This window comes from Pinus tabuliformis, chromosome 1_1 (assembly GCF_031772625.1).
Source record: "Pinus tabuliformis cultivar Carrire ecotype Pingquan chromosome 1_1, CPIR1, whole genome shotgun sequence".
NCBI lineage: Eukaryota > Viridiplantae > Streptophyta > Pinopsida > Pinales > Pinaceae > Pinus > Pinus tabuliformis.
In genome coordinates, this window is record NC_142297.1 from 609,832,593 (window position 1) to 609,851,982 (window position 19,390).

The following is a 19,390-nucleotide window of genomic DNA, read 5'->3' on the forward strand; positions in this document are numbered from 1 at the left end:
TCTGAAACGGGAAGCGATACGAAACGCGACGTCCCCAAATTTTGGAAAAGGGGAAACGCGAATATATATATATATATATATATATATATATATATATATATATATTAAAAATATTTAAAAATTATTATTATATATATGTGCAATCATAAAGCATTAATGATACATTATAATTTATTACATTTAAACATTAAGATTAAATTTACATCACATTTACTCATGAGTCACGAATGATCACATAATGAAAATAAAAATATAGGAAAATCCAAAAGCAACCTTTATTATATATCCAAGGGCAAAATCTCAAAATCAGCGTTTATTTATATTAGTATATGAGGCTACAAGTACAATAAAGACTATAAGGTTGCAAGAACTATAGAGACAAGTCACAAAAGACTAATCCTCATCATAACAATCCTCATCAAAAATAGAAGCAGCACAATGCTCAATTGTGGATGGTAGTGCTGAAGAAGATGATGCACCAATTCCACTTCCAGATTCGGCCTCAATATTCAGGGCAGCAAGAGAGAGATCCAAATCAGGATTTTCTGCATCCACATCCCATTCTTTAGAAGGACCATTGTTGTATTCTGGACCCCTACGAGATGCAAGACGAAGGTTGGGGTGCACATAAACAAGATCGTCTGCTTTCTGTGAGCCCAACCTATTGCGCTTCACAGAATGAATAAAACCATAAGTGCTCCAATTCCTTTCTGCTCATGAAGAGCTTGCCACTTGTGAAAGAATACGAATGGCAAGGTTTTGCAAATGTACACCATTTGCTCCATGACAAATCCACCACCTAACTAGATTCATGGTGCTTCTCTCCTCCAAAGCTGATATATCTGCATAATCATCTATTCTGCAGCAAAACTGGCAAATTCCTCCTTTACCTCCCTATGTAGATGAGAAGGAAACATTCTCATAAGGGCTTTTCTCACCCCAGTAGCAACCTCTCTATCCTTATGGGGTGCCTTCCTCTTCCCATTGCTTTTAGCGATAAGCTCCTCATCATAAAATTTGGGGTTCAAAGCATGTGCTAAAGTGTGCAATGGAGTATTGAAATTGTTCCACCTATCAACAATGATTTTCTTGATCAAACTAGCAAAATGATCATCAACAAACAAAAGTTGTGGAGACTCCTGCGAAATGATTTCCATAGTTTTCTCAACCATGGAATCCATGCCATCATATACCTCTCCCAAGAAAGGTTGGTCAGTGTCAGCACTCCGGAGAAGCTCAAATGCAGGGGTTGTGAACTTTAGCAAGAAATCTACCTTGCTCCACCAATCCTCATCAAGGCACAATCTACGCACCATAGATCCCCGCTCTGAATCTGCTTGTCTCCACTCAATCCAAAGTTGACTCACCACCATAGAAACTAATGCATGCTTAACCTCAACAAGGCGGCGCAACATCACGAAGTTTGAGGCATATCTTGTCTCAGCAACTTTTAACAACTCCAATTTGGAGTACTCTCGAAATATGGCATGAGACTGGTGGTGGTTGGTGATGAATTTGATAATCTCCCTTGCTTCCCCTGTGAGTTCCTTTATCCAGGAAACTTTGTTGTCGATCTCCTCTAAGATCAGATTCAGATTATGGACAATGCATGGTGTCCAAAAGATGTGGTCATACCTCCCCTCAATAATTAAACCTGCAGCTTTGCAAACCGGTGCATTATCCGTGATAACTTGCACCACCTTGTTAGGCCCTATTTGTTCAATAGCTTTTATAATAACATCAGCGATGTACTGTGCATCTTTCACCTCTCCTGAGCAGTCTTCTGCCTTGATAAACATTGCTCCTTTGGGGGAAGTGGCAATGATATTTATCAATGGTCTGCGCCTCATATCTGTCCAACCATTTGAGACTATGGTAACCCCAGAGCTACTCCAGGAAGAACGAATTGGAGCTAAAATGTCCTCCACAAGGTCCTTCTCATTTTTGAGAAGCTGGGTTCTGACTTTCTCATAGTTGGGCCCCTTGTACCCTTGAGGAGCTTTGTTAACTACCCTTATCATATCTTGCCAGTAAGGAGAGCGAACAACATTGAATGGGATACCACATGCATAAATGCACCTAGCCACTCTGGAATCAGTTTCTTCTCTTGCTTGCACATTCACCAATCTAGCAATTCTGCTATCCTGAACTGAAGGGGATGCCCCTGGGCCTCTAGTATTTTTGGGTGTTGGTTGTTCATGTTGTTGAGTGTGACCAGCTCTCCTCTTTCTTGCTTCAGCTACAATCCTTGGCTCAATGTTAGATGGAGCTTGAGTAAGGTCATCATGCCTTCTCTTAGTACCATCCGCCTCATCTTGCTCTCTTTGATATGCCCTCCTTGCCAACGGATCTGATGTTTTTGTGCAACCTGAAATCCCCTGTCCTCCTCCATGCAATAGATGTGCCTTCACTCTTGGGTAGGAGCCCTTGTACGTATTATTGCAAAGATTGCATCGCCATTCCCATGAGCCACCACCTCCACATCTTTGAAGCTTCGTCACATGCCTGCAAAGAGGATAATATTCAGCCCTTGGGTTGGCCCTAGGGCTTGAACTTGCAGCTGCACTTTGGCTGGAAGCCATTGCTGCAAAAATAAATTAAAAAAACAAATCTGTAAATAAAAAAGTTAAATAATAAAAACGTTTTTCATATTTTTGGATGTATAAGCCATAGTTTTCAAAACCATTTTAAAAAACCGGTTACCAGTCTAACCGGCCGGTTAGCAAGGCCGCCGGTCTAGACCGGCCAAAAAACCCGGTTGGAAGGCCCCCTTCGCCCAGTTTTTGCCCTAACCGGTGGAAAACCGGCCGGTTTAGGACGGAACCGGCCGGTTTGTATCAAACCGGCCGGTTTTAGGCATGCTCTTCAAACGAAACAGTTTACTGATCATATAAAATACCACTGGTGACTGGTTAGAAGGCTGTCAAGGTTTACAAGATGTACATGCAGTTCTACAGTTCTATGATGAATATGAGGCCTGATCTACATCAACAGTATGTGTCTGCAAAGTAAAACATATGAAGCAATCACTGAATTTGCTATCAGTGATTTTTCATTCTTGTAGACTGTCCGTGGACCGGTATAGGTCTGCAGAAAATCAGAACTATTGGTCTCAGTATATCTTGAAGTTTGAACTTGAAGACTCATTATAGATTAATCAGGGACTGTAAGGTATCCTTAAATCCTTAAGGACAACGATGAACAGTCTTCAATCATGCCAAATGAAATAGTGCTAAAGCAAGAAGAAATGACAAGAAGTACAATATGGATTGTGGCTCAAAGCAAGTCATAGCCACATATAAGAAATGTGAGATCTTTACTCATATACTGAAAGACTGAAGTGTGGAAATATTATACTGTGAATCTTGCATTGCATATGATTACTGATGGGTATTTGAAGAACTGTATCTGTGATGCTCACCCTTGAAATAGAAAATGGACCACTTTCACTAGCATGCCTTCGGAGAAAGCACATTGTGGTAAAGGGAGTTCTATCACAGTGGAAATGAGACCAACTACTTCTTCAGTTGAAACTTGAGAAATCAAAGGTCCTCCCTTGAAAAGGTCAAATCTTTTGCAGCAGGCCAAAGACATAAATGACATGTTGGATTGAAGATTGATGCCATATGCATTTACTACTATGAACACTTAGGTTCTGAAATCTAATGCTAAGGCCTGAATAATGAAGATCATTATTTGCACAAAATGTTGCTACAGTGATTTGGAAGCAGTGATGGACTTCATCACATGAGCAAAGGCTCTAGGGTTTTGACATTTGGGTGTGAAAAAGGAACTTGTGAAATTGGAAGGACTGTAGGCCAATGGCCTCATAGCTTGCACCATTGTTTTTGGACTTTATAGGCCATTTAGAGCCTCATTTCTTATGTATTTTGCTATTTTGTCGATGATATGTATTGCACTCGGTGCCATTTTGATATATTCACCTTTACATGGTATATAAATGAGCAAACTTTGCATATTTTGTCTCTATTGGCTTGGAATCATGGTTTTACATCTTAAAAATAGTTTTGTTTCATTAAAAATTAATTATTTAATGTTTATTTTAAAACCGGTTCGTTTAGACCAAACCAGTCCCGGTTAGACCGGTTCCGGTCGGTAAACCAGTTCATTAGGTGGACCGGTCCGGTCACCGGTTCCGGTTTTAAAAACTATGGTATAAACCCTAGAAAAATTGAAGAAATAGTAAGAAAAAAACTAAGAAATGAATGTGGCTTACCCAAATTAATTTTCTGTGGCTGAAACTACCCTAAAATGCCAGAAAAGAGGAGAAATATGGTTGTAGCTGAGCCAAATCTACTGCAAAAATAAACTTAAAAAACAAATCTATAAATAAAAAACGTTTTTCATATTTTTGGCTGCATAAACCCTAGAAAAATTGAAGAAATAGTAAGAAAAAACTAACAAAATGAATGTGGCTTACCCAAATTAATTTTCTGTGGCTACAACTACCACGAAATGCCAGAAAAGAGAAGAGAAATATGGTTGTAGTTGAGCCAAATCTGCTGCTACTGAAATCTCCTGCTGAAATCTCTTTCTCTTGCTGCTGAAATCTCTTTCTCCTGCTGCTAAAATCTACTTTGCTCACTGCTCAAAACACCCTAGCTGAAACAACTGCCAGTGTCCAAGAGAAACGACTCGCTGAATAGTGTGATGAGAGAATGAGACAAACTTCTCTTTTATAAGTTTAGAATAGGCTTCTGGAATTTACTGGAAACCTAAAAAAAATTTAAAAACAAATTAAATAAGATAAAAAAAAAAAATTTTAAAAAAAACACATTACAACTCGGAAACGTGGCTTCTACGGCCGGAAACGCGTTTCCTGGCCGTACCAAACGCATTTCCGCATTTCGTACCGGTTTCCAGCCGGAAACAGGCCCCCCCTTCTTCTCTTGATTATTATAATGTTTTTATCATCAAACAACTACCAAACTTATGAAGATCGATAACACAAGATGAGACAAGATATAGGCGCCAAGGCCAAACCTCTCCTTTGACAGGAAAACCCACAAGAATTCTTCTCTTCTTATAGAATCTTCAAATGATGAATTCCAAGACCTAAGACCTAAGACAAAGACCCCTCCAAGACGAAGTCAACTTCTCCTTTGATGAGCTTATCCTACACAAAGTCAACCCAAGTCAAACTGCTTCAACACTTCAGATTTCGGCCTCTTCTTCAGAATTTCAGTCACTGCTTCAGCTCTGCAATTTTTGGCCTCTACTGTAGAAACCCTAACTCGCACATGTGGGAAAAGATGGTGAAATTTACCTTCTCTCTCCTTTGCTTGGATTGCTTCTTCCACCTAAGAAATTTGGCTTGCAAAATTGATCTTCTTGACTTCAAACTTCGACTTCTTGTGATGGTTGTAATTTGGTCTTAATCAAAATATGGTGAGAATGATCTAGAAGGCAGATCAAGTCAAGTTTTAATCTTAGTCGTTGATTAGAGACTTAATCTCGATCGTTGAAGTCTCAACAGGAAAAGTATAAGGAGGCTTGGGGTTCATTTAGAAACACACACAGAGATTGAGGAAATTGATTTTCTGAGGTGAGAAGTTCTTAGGAGGAAAATCGATTGGGGAGATCTTGCAGTTGAGGGACAGGGATAGCATCTTCCAGAGAGAGTGACTCTCAGTGGAGATACATCCGCAGAGAGAAGCAGTAAGTGATCCAGAGGCCTTGACGCAGAGGCTAACGCAGGGCCAGAAGGGCGACACAGAAGTGACATAGAGGCTAACACAGGGCCAAAGGGGCCACGCAGAGGCAGAGAGAGAAAGTCAAGAATCAGAGCAGGGGGTTAGTTTCAATAGCTGGAAGACGGGGTGTGAGACCGAAAGACCAAGAACAGTGACTCTGGGCTTCTGATCGAATTCCCAACTGGGTGACGCAGTGCCTGCAAGGGTTGACATTGGGACAGCGTAGAGGCAGTGCAGTGCCTGCCAAGGGCATCTCATCTAGCAGCCGGAATAGCTAGAACCTTTTGTCAGTGATTGTGTGAGGTAAATCACAAAGCCTCTACCAATATTTCTCTCTGTAACTGAATAACCCTATGAGGTAGTCAGTGATGTATTCAGATTTTGCTACTACATAATAATAAAACCCTCAGAACTGTTGCACCGGTTTTCCCGCAATGGGTTTTTCCGGGGACTATTGTGTCCAAAAATAATTGTGTCCTGTGTATCTTGTTCTTTGCACAGTTTCCTTGTTTCATGTAATCAAATTTAAGTAGTGTAGGTTGCAAAAGTAATTTTTTTCAGTATTCAGAAGAATAACTTAATGAATGTAATTAAAATCAAGTTGGTGAAGTAGATTCAGATTTTCTACAGTAGGGGTTCCTTGAGGATTAGGAATTTTCACATGGTATCAGAGCACTGATTTTAAAACAGGAAGAGCAGATCTAGTGTTGAGCAGTGAGGCTGAAAGCTGCATTTGGAAGGAATTCGAATCCCGTGGAAGGGATTGCGCAGTGCTTGCCAGGAAGCAGAGATTCCGAGGAAATCTCTCTTTGAGAAAGTCGGCAGAGAGGTACAATTTCCAATTCGTGAGTTTGCAGAGGCAGAGGGAGTGACACAAAGCCTCAGCGCAGTGCTTGAAGGGCGCAGTTTATGTCAGGGCAAAAATCCGCCGGAAAAGAGGAAGACACGTAGAAGGGGAATTTTCTCCTCAAAGAACTTTTTGCCAGAAAATTGGAATTTCTCACTTATTGAGCAGCTGAGCAGTGCTGAGCAGTGACTAGAGGAGTCATTTCGACAGTTGGGTGAGATGGCATCGCATGGGCTCAGAGATCAAGACAGGTTGGAAGGTGCTTCCAACAATGTCATATGGAAGACCAGAATCTTAGTTGTTCTAGAGGAGTACGATCTCGAAGCCTACGTCAAAAGTGTTGTAGTTGTTCCTGCTAACAATGATCAAAGGAAGAAGTACAAGGCCGAGCAGGGGAAGGCGAAGAGGCTCATTCTCGATGGAGTTCGAGATCATGTGGTCTCACACTTGCAGGGCAAGGATACAGCCCGAGAGATGTGGGAAGCCTTGTCTTCTCTGTATGAAGGCACTTCCGAACAGCGGAAGATGTACCTACAACAGAAGTTACAGCGAACATTGATGTAGAAGGGAGAAGGAGTCAACTCCTATCTTCAACGTCTTTAGGACACCAAAGACCAGCTTGCTGCAGTGGGGTCCACTCCTCAGTGAACCGCAATGGTGAGGATAGCCCTAAATGGAGTCTTGAATGAATGGTAAGTCTTCACCCAAAGCATATTGGGCAAGGGAAGACTACCTTATGGGAGGAGATGAGGGCCGCTCTTCAACAGTTAGAATTAAGGAGGGACCTAGTTAAGGTCAACCTCAATGGCGAGAGTGGGAGTGGCACAAATACCAAGGAGAAGGAGGAGAACGCAGCTCTAACATCAAAGGGACAGCAGAAGCAGAAGCGAAAGGACATTTCGAAGGTGAAATATTTCATTTGTGGCGAGATGGCCCACTGTACATCCCAATGTCCTTTGAAGAAAAAGGATAAGGATGGGAAACATGATCCTAAGGCTGCTCCAGCAAAGATTGACGAAGATGAGTTTGCCATGAGTGCCCACGCATCTCCAGAAGGGAGATGGGGCAATATTGAGTTGTATTAGGGAGGACTACATGTGGGCAAGATCCTTAAGGAGTCCACCTCTTGGATCAATTCTTTGCTACGGGAGCCCAAAGATTCAGCAGTAGCAAGATGGACTTAGTGTTAGATGATGCAGTGGATTGTTTTGAGGATAGATGCAACAACCTGAGACTAGCACTGGTTAGCGTAGAGCAAGGTTGGCAGCGGTGCAGAAGTCAGCAGCAGCGCAAAAGATTCAGAGGGACAAAGACTAATAGTGGTAAGATTCAAACATTCATGGTATCATGCTGAACACAGTTAAGTTCAATTAATTTTGGATGTTTTTCAGTTGCTTCTCTCAGCAACTGAGTAGCAGTGTGAATGCAGTGTTAGCAGTGGCAGAGTTAGCAGCATAGCAGATGCATCATTTGAGAGGGAGTTGCAGTACAGATGCAGCAGTGGCAGTGGCAGTGGTAGCAGTACAATAGTCGCAACAACAGTATGGAACGAAGGTGCTTCAGAGACAGAGCAACATGCAATTGGACATTGTTGCTAGAGCACTTTGCTCACTAAGAGGGAGTATTAGTTTTTGGTAGCATCGGAAGTGTTGGAAGTTCTAAGTCTGACACGTTAGAAACACTTCATGCACTTTACTGATTATTCCTACCTACTTGTTATGTTAATTAACAAGTTATTTACCAAGTAAATACTGGAAATAAATACAAGTACATGCTCAACACATTACAGATCATTAACTGAAGGAAATAGAGACAAGAACACAAGTGACACCGTTGTTTTTGGACTAATGTCCCCAAAAAAACCCAATGCGGGAAAAACGGTGCAGCTATCTAAGGGTTTGATTATTAAGCAGTTTCAGAATACAAACTGGGTGCCAAATCCAGCTCACCCAACAAAGAAAAATCTCGGCAGTAGTACCTCTCTACTCGAAAGCAGATATTTCGACTGAAACCCTAGATAAATACTCCGACAGCTCCACAGCTCCAATCTACCCACGAAACCCCAGCATCAGCCCCTTTTTGGCCCAGCGTTAGCCAAATATCACTCTGGCTTGGCCTGCGTCAGCGTTTGGAGGCACTATGTCATCCCTCTGGCCCTCTGCGTCATCCACGCTGGCCCTTTGAGGCACTACGCAGCTCCTGGATGCCTTTACGTAAGCCCTGGCTGCCTCTACGTAAACCATGGGCTGCTTCTGCGTCCCTCTCTCCGCTACTGCGTTGATCCACTCTCTGCCTCACTGCTTCTGTATTCACTACCCCTCAGCTGCAACTTTGATCACTAATTCGACTTTACTTAGCAAACCCCGCTCTAGTAAATCGAATGATTGATCACTCTGATGTATTCTCCAAGTGACCCTTAAGCCTTCTCTTATACTTTTCTGGTTGACAAAACAACGGTCAAGATTAAGTCCCTAATCAACGGCTAAGATTAGATCTGGCTTGATCCATGACTTTTGTACCATTCTAACACAATTTTATATTAATTCACATTAATATTTTATTTTCCCTAAGTATAGACTTAGGGACTCCATTAAAAATATTAATTATTTTAATATCTCCCGAAACTGTTTAGAATCTGCCCAAACCCTTTCTAGGTATTGGAGATCCCACGTGCCTTAGCCTCTCCACCAATTTTTGTGGCTAGAGCACATCTGATGCTACCCCAAATCAACACTCCCTCTTAGTGAGGACTGTGCTCTAGTAATACTCCTCACTGAGCATCACTCTGATCATCTGGCATCGGTCACTGTGTTGATGCTAGGCTTGTTGCCCAACATCCTCTGCACTGCTACATCTTGTACTGCTACCCATGGCCTTGCCACTGCCACTGTTGCATCCGTACTGCAACTGCCTCTACATCTATGCTGATTCCCATGGCCCTGCCACTACCACTGCTGCATCTGCACTGCAACTCCTCTCATCATGTTGCATCGTGCTGCCCATAGCACTACCACTGCTAACTACTACATTGCAACTCAGTTAATGAGAAGTAAGTAACTTATCTCCCAACTCTGACATCTCCGTCAGGCTAGAAACACTCCTGATACCGAAGCTCCCTCTGTCACTGACAAGTGCTCCCTCTCTGACCTCCACGCTGCTGCAACAACTCCATGCATCTTGCACCATTGCACGCCTCTTTGTGCCATCCTACACTCGTGCAATACTCTCGTGCCTCTCGCACTGTTGCAGCGTGCTAGCCTCGCGTTGTCCTGGGAATCCTGCACTATAGCTCCTTCTGTCGCTCCATCCGCATCCATCTCTACTGACATCGCTAGTACTACTACTCCTCTTTGGTGCTCCCATATCAAGGTCTAATCTAAGAGGATGGGTACCTCAAGAATCCTGCCCCTCATCGCTTGTAGCCTACCTAACTACAACTCGATGTCTCCCCACTTCTTCTGAAGTGGCACATGAGCACTCATGGCACAATCATTGTCTGTCTCCACTTCCTTCTCTTCCCTTGTTGGCGCTGCCTTGGTCTCGGAGGCCTCTCCCTCACTCTTCTTCCTTGGACACTGGGTCACATAATGACCCAGCTCCCCATAGTGGAAGCATCTGACCTTGGAGAGGTCCTTCTTCCGTTTCTCCTGCTTTCCCTCAGTTGCTAGGGCAACATCTTCCTCCTCCTTCCTGATTCTGATCCCCTTGTCGCTGCTTCCCTCCTTGCTTAGCGTTCTGATCTCTTCTTGGCGAAGAGCAGCCCACATTTCCTCCCAATCTGGAAGGGTCGCCCTGCCTAGTATACTCTGGACAAACACCTCCCAATGTTCTGAGACTCCATTCAGGGTTGTTCTCACCATCAATGTCGGATCCGGTGTTGCCCCTATGGAAGTCAGCTTATCCCGAATCTCCTTCAATCGACTAAGGAATGGGTCGAATTGTTCTCCCTTCTTCATCTAGTATGATCGCATCTGATTATCTAGTGGCATCTTCCTCTACACGGAAGTATGTTGATACAACATGATCAGGACATCCCACATCTCCTGTGTTGTGTTCTTCTTGGCAATATGTGGAACTATATGATCCTTGACCCCATCAAGGATGATACTCTTAGCCCTCACCATTGCATCCTTGCACCCATCATTATCAGCCGGATCAACTAGGATAGCTATCATCCTCAAGGCGAAGTGCTTGACACGATTCCTGTCTAGTACGGATAAGATTCTGGCCTTCCAAACTACAAAGTTTGAGGCTCCGTCCAGTCTGTCCTGGTCTCTTACTCCTTGCAATGCCATTTCGCTGCTCCTCTACTTCCCTCCTAGAAGTTCTCAGTATGACTCCTCTGAGCCTCGATTTCCCTCCTGGAAATCCTTCTGCCAATGTCAAGATGCCCCTCTCCAATCGTTTGTGCAACTGCAACACTGATCTGGATTCCTTGGCTAGAAATCCACCTCGGCAGCAACTCCCTCTACCTTGGCCTTGCCCTGTTAGGTACTGTTCTGACTACAATACCCCACCAGCTCCACTCTGCAACTTACCCACAGCCTCCTAAACCCCAGCAAACTGAAGGTTAGAGCTCCTAGGCTCTGCGCAATCCCGGCACCGGCAAATTAGCCTCCTCAGCCAACTGCGTTAGCCCTCCTGGCCTCTGTGTGGCTCTGCGTGAGCCTGCCTTTGCCTCCCTCAGCCTTTGTGCTGCCTCTTCCTGGCTCAATCTTGATGACACAGGCACTGCATCACCCCTTCCTTGCTACTACTCTTGAACAGCTTTTTTCACTCGGGACAACTGTTTTTCTGCTACTGCTGCTCTATTCAGTTGTGATCTACAACCACGCTCCGATACCATGCTGGAATTTCTAAGTCTGACACATTAGAAACCCTTCATGCACTTTATTGATTTATCCCTACCTACTTGTTATGTTAATTAACAATTTATTTACCATGTAAATACTTGAAATAAATACAAGTACATGCTCAACACATTACAGATCATCAACTCAAGGAAATAGAGACAAGCACACAAGTGACACCGTTGTTTTTGACCTAATGTCCTTGAAAAAACCCAATGCGAGAAAACCAGTGCAGCTATCTGAGGGTTTGATATATTAAGCAGTTTCATAATACAATCTGGGTGCCTAATCCGGCTCACTCAACAAAGAAAAATCTCGGCAGTAGTACCTCTCTACTCGAAAGCAGACATTCTGGCTGAAACCTCAGATATATACTCTGGTAGCTCCACAGCTCCAATCTGCCCCACAAAACCCCAGCGTCAGCCTCTAGGGACTACGCCAGCCTCTCTTTGGCCCAGCATTAGCCCAGCGTCACTCTGGCTTGGCCTGTGTCAGCCTCTGGAGGCACTACGTCAACCCTCTAGCCCTCTGTGTCATCCACCCTGGCCCACTGAGACACTACGCAGCTCTTGGTTGCCTCTGTGTGAGCCCTAGCTGGCTCTGCATGAACCCTTGGCTGCTTCTGCATCCCTCTCTCCGCCTACTGCGCTGATCCTCCCAGTGCTATCTCTGCTTCTCTGCTTCTGTATTCACTGCCCCTCAACTCAACTTTGATCACTGATTCGACTTTACTTAGCAAACGCCACTCTAGTAAATCGAATCATTGATCACTCTGGTGTATTCTCCAAGTGACCCTCAAGCCTCCTCTTATACTTTTCTCATTGACAAATCAACGGACGAGATTAAGTCCCTAATCAACGACTAAGATTAGATCTCGCTTGATCCATGACTTTTGGACCATTCTAACACAGTTTTATATTAATTCATATTAATATTTTATTTTCCCTAAGTTTAGATTTAGGGACTCCATTAAAAATATTAATTATTTTAATATCTCCCAAACTGTTTAAAATCTGCCCAACCCTTTCTGGGTATTGGAGATCTCATGTGCCTTAGCCCCTCCACAAATTTTCGTGGCTAGAGCACATCCGATGCTACCCCAAATCAACAAGAAGTGATCTATTCTTGAAAATTGGTGGAGAGGCTAAGGCACATGAGTTCTAAAGAACCCAGAAACCGTTTTGATGAAATTCCACCCGGATTGTATTTTATTAAAATAATTAATATTTTTAATGGGGTTCATAAGTCTAAACATAGGAAAATTAAAATATTAATGGGTGTTAATCAAAATATGGGTGAGAATGATCTAGAAGGCAGATCAAGTCAAGTTTTAATCTTAGTCGTTAATTAGAGACTTAATCTCGGTCGTTGAAGTCTCAACAAGAAAAGTATAAGGAGGCTTGGGGTTCATTTAGAAACACACAAAGAGATTGAGGAAATCGATTTTCTGAGGTGAGAAGCTCTCAAGAGGAAAATCGATTCGGGAGATCTTGCAGTTGAGGGGCAGGGATAGCAGCTTTTGGAGAGAGTGATTCTCAGTCGGAGATACATCAGCAAAGAGAGGCAGTAAGTGATCTAGAGGCCTTGACGCAGAGGTTGACACAAGGCCAGAAGGGCCACGCAGAAGTGACGAAGAGGCAGAGAGAGAAAGTCGAAAGTCAGAGCAAAGGGTCAGTTTCAGCAACCGAAAGCTGGGGTGTGAGTCCGAGAGGCTGAGAGCAATGACTCTGGGCTTCTGATTGAATTCCCAGCTGGGTGACGTAATGCATGTAAGGTTTGATGTTGGGACAGTGTAGAGGCAGCGCAAAGCTAACGCAGTGCCTGTCAGGGGCATCTCATCCAGTATCCGAAACAGCCAGAATGTTTTCTCAATGATTGTGTGAGGTAACTCACAAAGCTTCTGCCAGTATTTATCTCTATAACTGAATAACCCTGTGAGGTATTTTGTGATGTATTCATATTTTGCTACTGCATAATAATAGAACCCTCAAAATTGCTACACTGGTTTTCTTGCATTGGGATTTTCCGGGGACTATTGTGTACAAAAATAATTTTGTCGGTCGTTAAAGAATCAATAGGAAAACTATAAAATGGAGTCACACACTATCTCAATCTGGGTTTCCCAAGTAGTACCCCTCCTATGACCCTAAGGCCTCAAGGGAGGTCCCACTGGACTAGGGCTAAAGACTAACCCCCCTGGTAAGGTCAGAGAACAGATTTAAAGTCAAGACCGATCAATCTTCCAGATCACCCCTTAATCCATACTAAATGCCCAAAACAAAGAAGCAGAAGCACTCAATTACAAAATGATCAATGTACCTTTTGAATAGTAGTCCACCTTCATCCAAGTGGTAATGTCAGATGGCGAGAGGCATTTAGTTGATGCAAATGGCACATGCACATAACATATGATCATCAAATAGTGGTTGTCAGGGGCTGCTAGCTGGTTGGCTATCCAATTGGCTGTCAAATGTAGGAGAAACATTCTCCTATGGGGATACCCATTTTGGTGGGTAACAGGTTACAAGCCAACCCACTAGCTCAATGTAAAATTATGCCATAGAAGAACCACACATGTGAGTTGTTAGCCTCTAAATGATGACATCATGCCCTTTCTGGACATTAAATGCCATGTAATGTTGAGTATAATGTTGAAAATGTGTCCATGTGTCATGATCATCCATCATTTGAGGAATATCCTCAAATCAACCTCAAAGTGTTAGTTTTTGTAGCATCGGATGTGTTCTAGCCTTGAAATTTTGTGGAGAGGCTAGAATGCATGAGATCTCCAAAACCTAGAAATCGTTTCTGGAAATTCCGCCTAGAAATGACTTAATTACAATATGAGTCAGTTTTTAAATATTTCCTAAGTCTAAACTTAGGGAATATGACTGATTAATCAAAATTAATTAAGTCAAGGTGTGAATGTTCTAGAAACTCACACAGATCAACTTCAATTTAATCCTAGCCATTGAATAAGATCTAATCTTGGTCATTGAAGTCTCAACAGAGGATTATAAGAAGAAGTCGACGGGGTTGGAGAAATCACTTCAGCGGTGTGATTTCATGAGCAGATTGATTTCCAGAGTAGTAACAGCCAGTTGTCACAGAGAGAGCCAGAGAAATCGAAGCAATGAGACAGGGGCAAGGACAATGAAGCTGTGGGAAGGATTCTAGTTCCAGTGAGTGCATTTGCAGAGACAGTGGAGCCACAGTGAAGCTGACGCAGAGCAGCGCAGTAGCCTCTAGAGGCAATTTCGATTTTGCTGGGGAGAAGCAAAGTTTTAGTGCCAAAAGCTAGGCAGAGGTTCCAGAGGCCAGGAGAGTCATTTTCCCAGACAGCAGTTGATCAGACGGCTTGAGGAGAAGTTGTCCCAAGCTAAGTGCAGAAGCAACTGCACTTGAGTGCGCAATGACTGCGCAGAGCCACTTTGGATGACTCAATTTGAGCTAAGGTCAGAGCCCAAATTTTCCTTTGGAGTGAGGAAATTCCTCACTAGATTTTTCTTGCCATTTTTCCTCTATAGGATTGCTATTTTTGGTATCCAGTTGTATGCAGATTATTTCACTATTGCATAATAATAAAACCCTCAACTGTTGCACCGATTCTCCCGAGTTCGGTTTTTCCGGGGACATCGGTCCAAAAATAACTGTGTTATTTTATGTGTGTGTACTAGTATTTCTTCAAGCGTTTATTTTTTCCGCAATTTTATTTGTGTAGATTGCAGTGTGATTGATTCAGTATTTTTTGTAGCACACAGTAAATAAATTGTTAAAAATTAATTTAACAATTAGGAGAATTATTTCCAGTAGGATTCAAGTTTCTAAATTTTCACACAAAGCAACTCCCAGGATCCCAAATCCGATTGGGGTGTCACCACGTCATCTCCATGGGTCTCTAATGGTCAACGCAAAGCCTCCTCTCTCCAGCGTTACGGCTCCATCAGGTGCAACAATCCCTCCTTAGTCATCTCATGAAAGACCATCCTTATCTAGGCTCTAAATCATGGCATGATGGCTGACCATCAAGTAGTGTCAAGGGCATCCTGGCGGCGTGTTGGGTCCAGCAGTTCAATCATCAAGAATCCTCTATGCTGGGTCAAAGAAGATCAACGTCCTAGGTCCTATGGGTGCTCCAGGACGTGCATCAGTTTCTCAAGTCATCATGATACCCAACGCTCTAATGTAGGTGGGAAACGTTGCATCTGCTATGTCATCAAACTCTTTGAAAGGCCTGGGCAACTCTGGAGTGGTAGCCCTCAAGGCGTTCCTGCTGTGGCCCACCTAACAACCAACTTAAACTCCAATGAAAGCAACCATTCATTAGAGACTAAGATCATATAAGCATCTAAGTGGACCAAACTTGCATGTTAAGGGCATATTAATACTTCAAACTTGGATCACCTTCCATATCTAACTAGACCAAGTCTCGTAAAGGTGTTCCCTACCTTGATAGAGGTGGCTAATGATCAACCTTATTAGGCACTTCCAAACCCCTCAAGGGAGGTGGCATTTCCAAGGTCAACCCTTCAATCAATAGACGTTGGAGTAAATGAGTGGCAATGGAGGGGAAAGGCTTCATGACCAAGTGCTACAGTCATCGGTACCAATTGCTGGGAGTCCACATCTTGAGTGTATAGACGTAATGGAGGGAGCAATCGTGGAGGAATGAGTTACCCTGCTCAACCTGCTTTTTCCACCCCTTTAGTGCACCTTTTACTTCTTGATAATGCTTTGTCTTACAATGCATAGCTCAAGGGTTATAGCTTGCTATTTGTGATGTAGCATTTAATATTACCCTTTAAGATGAGACAGTTTATCATTCATCAAGGTTGGGACATGCAAGGGTTCCAACTTCCTTTGGACAAAATGGAACATCAAGTGCTCAAAAACCGGGTGATGGCTAATGAGGAGGGTAAAGCTCATGCTAGGCTTTTGCTCATGCGTTAATTTGTGTCCAGGATATCTTTTCAATTTTGATTTTCTTTGTTTTATTTAATTGTGGCCATATTATGCTTTTCCATTCTTTTTGCTGCATCAACCTCCAAGGCAACATTTCTTGGCCCTACTCAAGGATGTGGATAAGTGGGTGCGAGATCCCAACGAACCAATTACAAGTTAGACCCAAACAATGAAAGGGGTTTGTAATGTCAAATGGAAAACATCATGTATGGTGTAGGGGAAATGAACATGCTATTTCAATCCAGGTCTTCCAAGTATTGCCCCTCCTATAACCCTAAGGCGTCAAGGGAGATCCCATTGGACTAGGGCTAAACATTAACCCCCCTGGTAAGCTGAGAGAACAAATTTAAAGTCAAGATCGGTCAATCTTCCAAATCACCCCTTTATGCATACTAGATGCCTAAAACAAGCAAGCATGAGCACCCGCTTGCAAAATTATCAAAGTACCTTTTTAATAGCAGCAAACCTTCACCCAAGAGCAAATATCGGATGGTGAGAGGTATCAGGTTGATGCAGATGGCAGAGAAACAATGGCATATCATCATCGAGAAGTGAATGTCAAGGATTGTCGGATGCCTAGCTGTCAAATTTAGGAGAAAAGTTTTCTCGTATGTGGTTACCCATTTTGGTTGGTAACAAATCCCTCTACGACCTGGAGGTAGTCTTCTGAATTATTCTTCTATGAAATCAATCTCCAAAAGAAGGCTGTAACACTCATGCATAATGAAAGGCAACCCAAATCAATAACACCTAATACAGATTTCTTCCAACTCTTTTGCTGGCTTAAATTGGAATCGCTGTAATCATTACCGCATTTTCAGACTATTCAGTAATTGATACTAGATAGAGCTCTTTTATGTTTTTCCTTTACAGAAATAATGCATTTGATTAAATGAAGAATAAAATTTTAAGAGTCCTAATAATATAATCTACTTACTGCAGACTCATTGATGCCATTTCTGATTTGTGTAGACCATTTTCCTGATTGCTGACCAGCTGAATTTGTAAAACAGATAAACATAAGAAACTATACCCAGAGTCATTTAGTTATGAGATAGAATCGCACATTACTTTCTCCTCATTTAGAAACAAGAATAGATAAATATACTGCTAAGTACAACACTTACGATTGATTGCTTCAGCTTGATATACGCTTGTCATCAAATTAACAATTTGCTCCTAGCCAACAAAGAACACAAGGAAGATCAGAGCTACGTCCAGAACTAAAGGCTGCCAAGAGAAAATGAAAAAAAGACTACATAATTCTAGCAATGAACTGATTTGGTAAGCCTGTCATAATTTAATTTTCTATCCAAATTAGGTAGATGGACTGTAAATTACTTGCTGGGAGATAGTTTGCTGCAAAAGATTCTGAAGATATGGAGCAAGAACTGCTACAGGTATTGTAGTATCGACAGGAGGATCCTTAGGTACCTGTGCAGCAACCTTTAAAAAAATAAATTCATCAAGATTCAAAAAAGGAAAGAGTATGAATTGTGTAAGTGATACATGGGTGACATAAAACATGTGAAACTTCCACACTTTCACAGAGATTGTGTACAGAGTAATCAAACACAAAATGCATGCATAAATATAGAAACTTCCTACAATTACTGGATGACAATGAAGCTTCCACACTTTCATAGAGATTGTTTACAGAGTAATCAAAGACAAAATGCATGCATAAATGCATAAACTTTCTACAATTACTGGATGACAGATGCAGATCAGTAAAGCCACTTATTCTAGATTTCAAGCTCAAAGAAAATAGTATCATTGAAATAGTCATTTATAATTCCCTGAATTTTGATCTACTCCTTAAAGTTTTTCCTTGGACAGGAAGGGCATGCTATCATTGAAATAAATATTTCAAATTAGCCCTGAATTTTATTTCACTCCTTGAAACTTTTCCTAGCAAAAAATGATGGATATAATTTTCCTGAACATAGTAAACACACATGAAAAATAATGATATTTAGACTAAAAACAGTCCATACTTACTGACACCAGGATTAAAAAATTTCATGGCATTTAGACTAGTCCAATATAGAAGTAGAATCTCAATGATTAGTTCTACTTATCAACAAAATAATATATTCTTTAGTTAACTTTAGCAAACTCGATACCTTATTTGTAAATTACAATAAAATAAAAATGCTTTAAGTTTCCTCCTGGCATCTCACCATGAACTCCCTTTACTTGGTTGAGTGTAAGGAAAGAATTATTACATTCTGGGATCAAATTTGAGTGCCAAAGCCAAAATAATTCCTAGATTATAACACTAGTCAAGGATAATGGAATGGCAGCAGTGACAGATGCGGAGGGGGGGCGAGGGCAGGTGTGTACGAGAATACGCCCTCTGGGTGGGCAAGTTTGAAATCTGGCGAACCTTAAAACTTTTGCGAGGTTTGGCGAATCTCATGGTTATTGACCAAGTCCATAGCTCAAGCTCATAACTTTATGTTACAACTCAAGCTTGTAATCTATCCTTGCAGTTTCCAAGGCCATGATAGCATTTTTCTAATGTTTATTGGTGTTGATTTCGTATTATTTTAGGTGTATTTACTATTTCCTTTTAAAGTTAATATATATATATATATAGAGAGAGAGAGAGAGAGAGAGAGAGAGAGAGAGAGAATTTATATAGACAAAACTAAGGGCAAACCTCATCAAAAAAATTGAAGTTGAATTGAACGTAATCATTGCCGAATCCAAACCATGTTACATAGATCATAGTGGAAGATTCCAGAAACATAATACAACATCTTCAACTGATCTTGCTCATCTCAAGTTATGTATTATCTTCAAACAGATTAAATCATTATTAATCAAGTTGTCTGAATATTCAGTAGTCCATGTCCTGCAACAAATCAACACTGAAGCAGACCTCCTAGCAAACAAAGGCACTACATTAGAACTTAGTACCCTTATCGTTAATGGGAGGGTGAGTTATCTCCCTATACCTTAATAACAATGCATCGTGGTGACTGGAAATGAAGAAGGCCAGCACATGTGTT

The 19,390-nt window shown here is 41.9% G+C and overlaps 1 protein-coding gene across 14 annotated transcripts in view; it reads right to left on the reverse strand.

Moving 5' to 3' along the window:
* Positions 1-19,390, reverse strand: part of LOC149214756 (Protein kinase superfamily protein) — a 323,935-nt gene that overhangs the window by 57,147 nt on the left and 247,398 nt on the right. For 10 of the 14 annotated variants that reach the window (XR_016250953.1, XM_089392392.1, XM_089392395.1 and 7 more), the window contains 3 exons: positions 17,715-17,819; positions 17,501-17,552; positions 17,311-17,369 (listed from right to left, as the gene is read on the reverse strand). Coding sequence is in view for 13 of the 14 variants with exons in the window: in XM_089392392.1 (XP_089248518.1) it covers positions 17,311-17,369; positions 17,501-17,552; positions 17,715-17,819 (216 nt within the window). In the remaining variant the exon portion in view is untranslated. The remainder of the gene's footprint in view (positions 1-17,310; positions 17,370-17,500; positions 17,553-17,714; positions 17,820-19,390) is intronic. The other 4 variants (XM_089392394.1, XM_089392396.1, XM_089392393.1 and 1 more) reach the window with 2 other exon arrangements.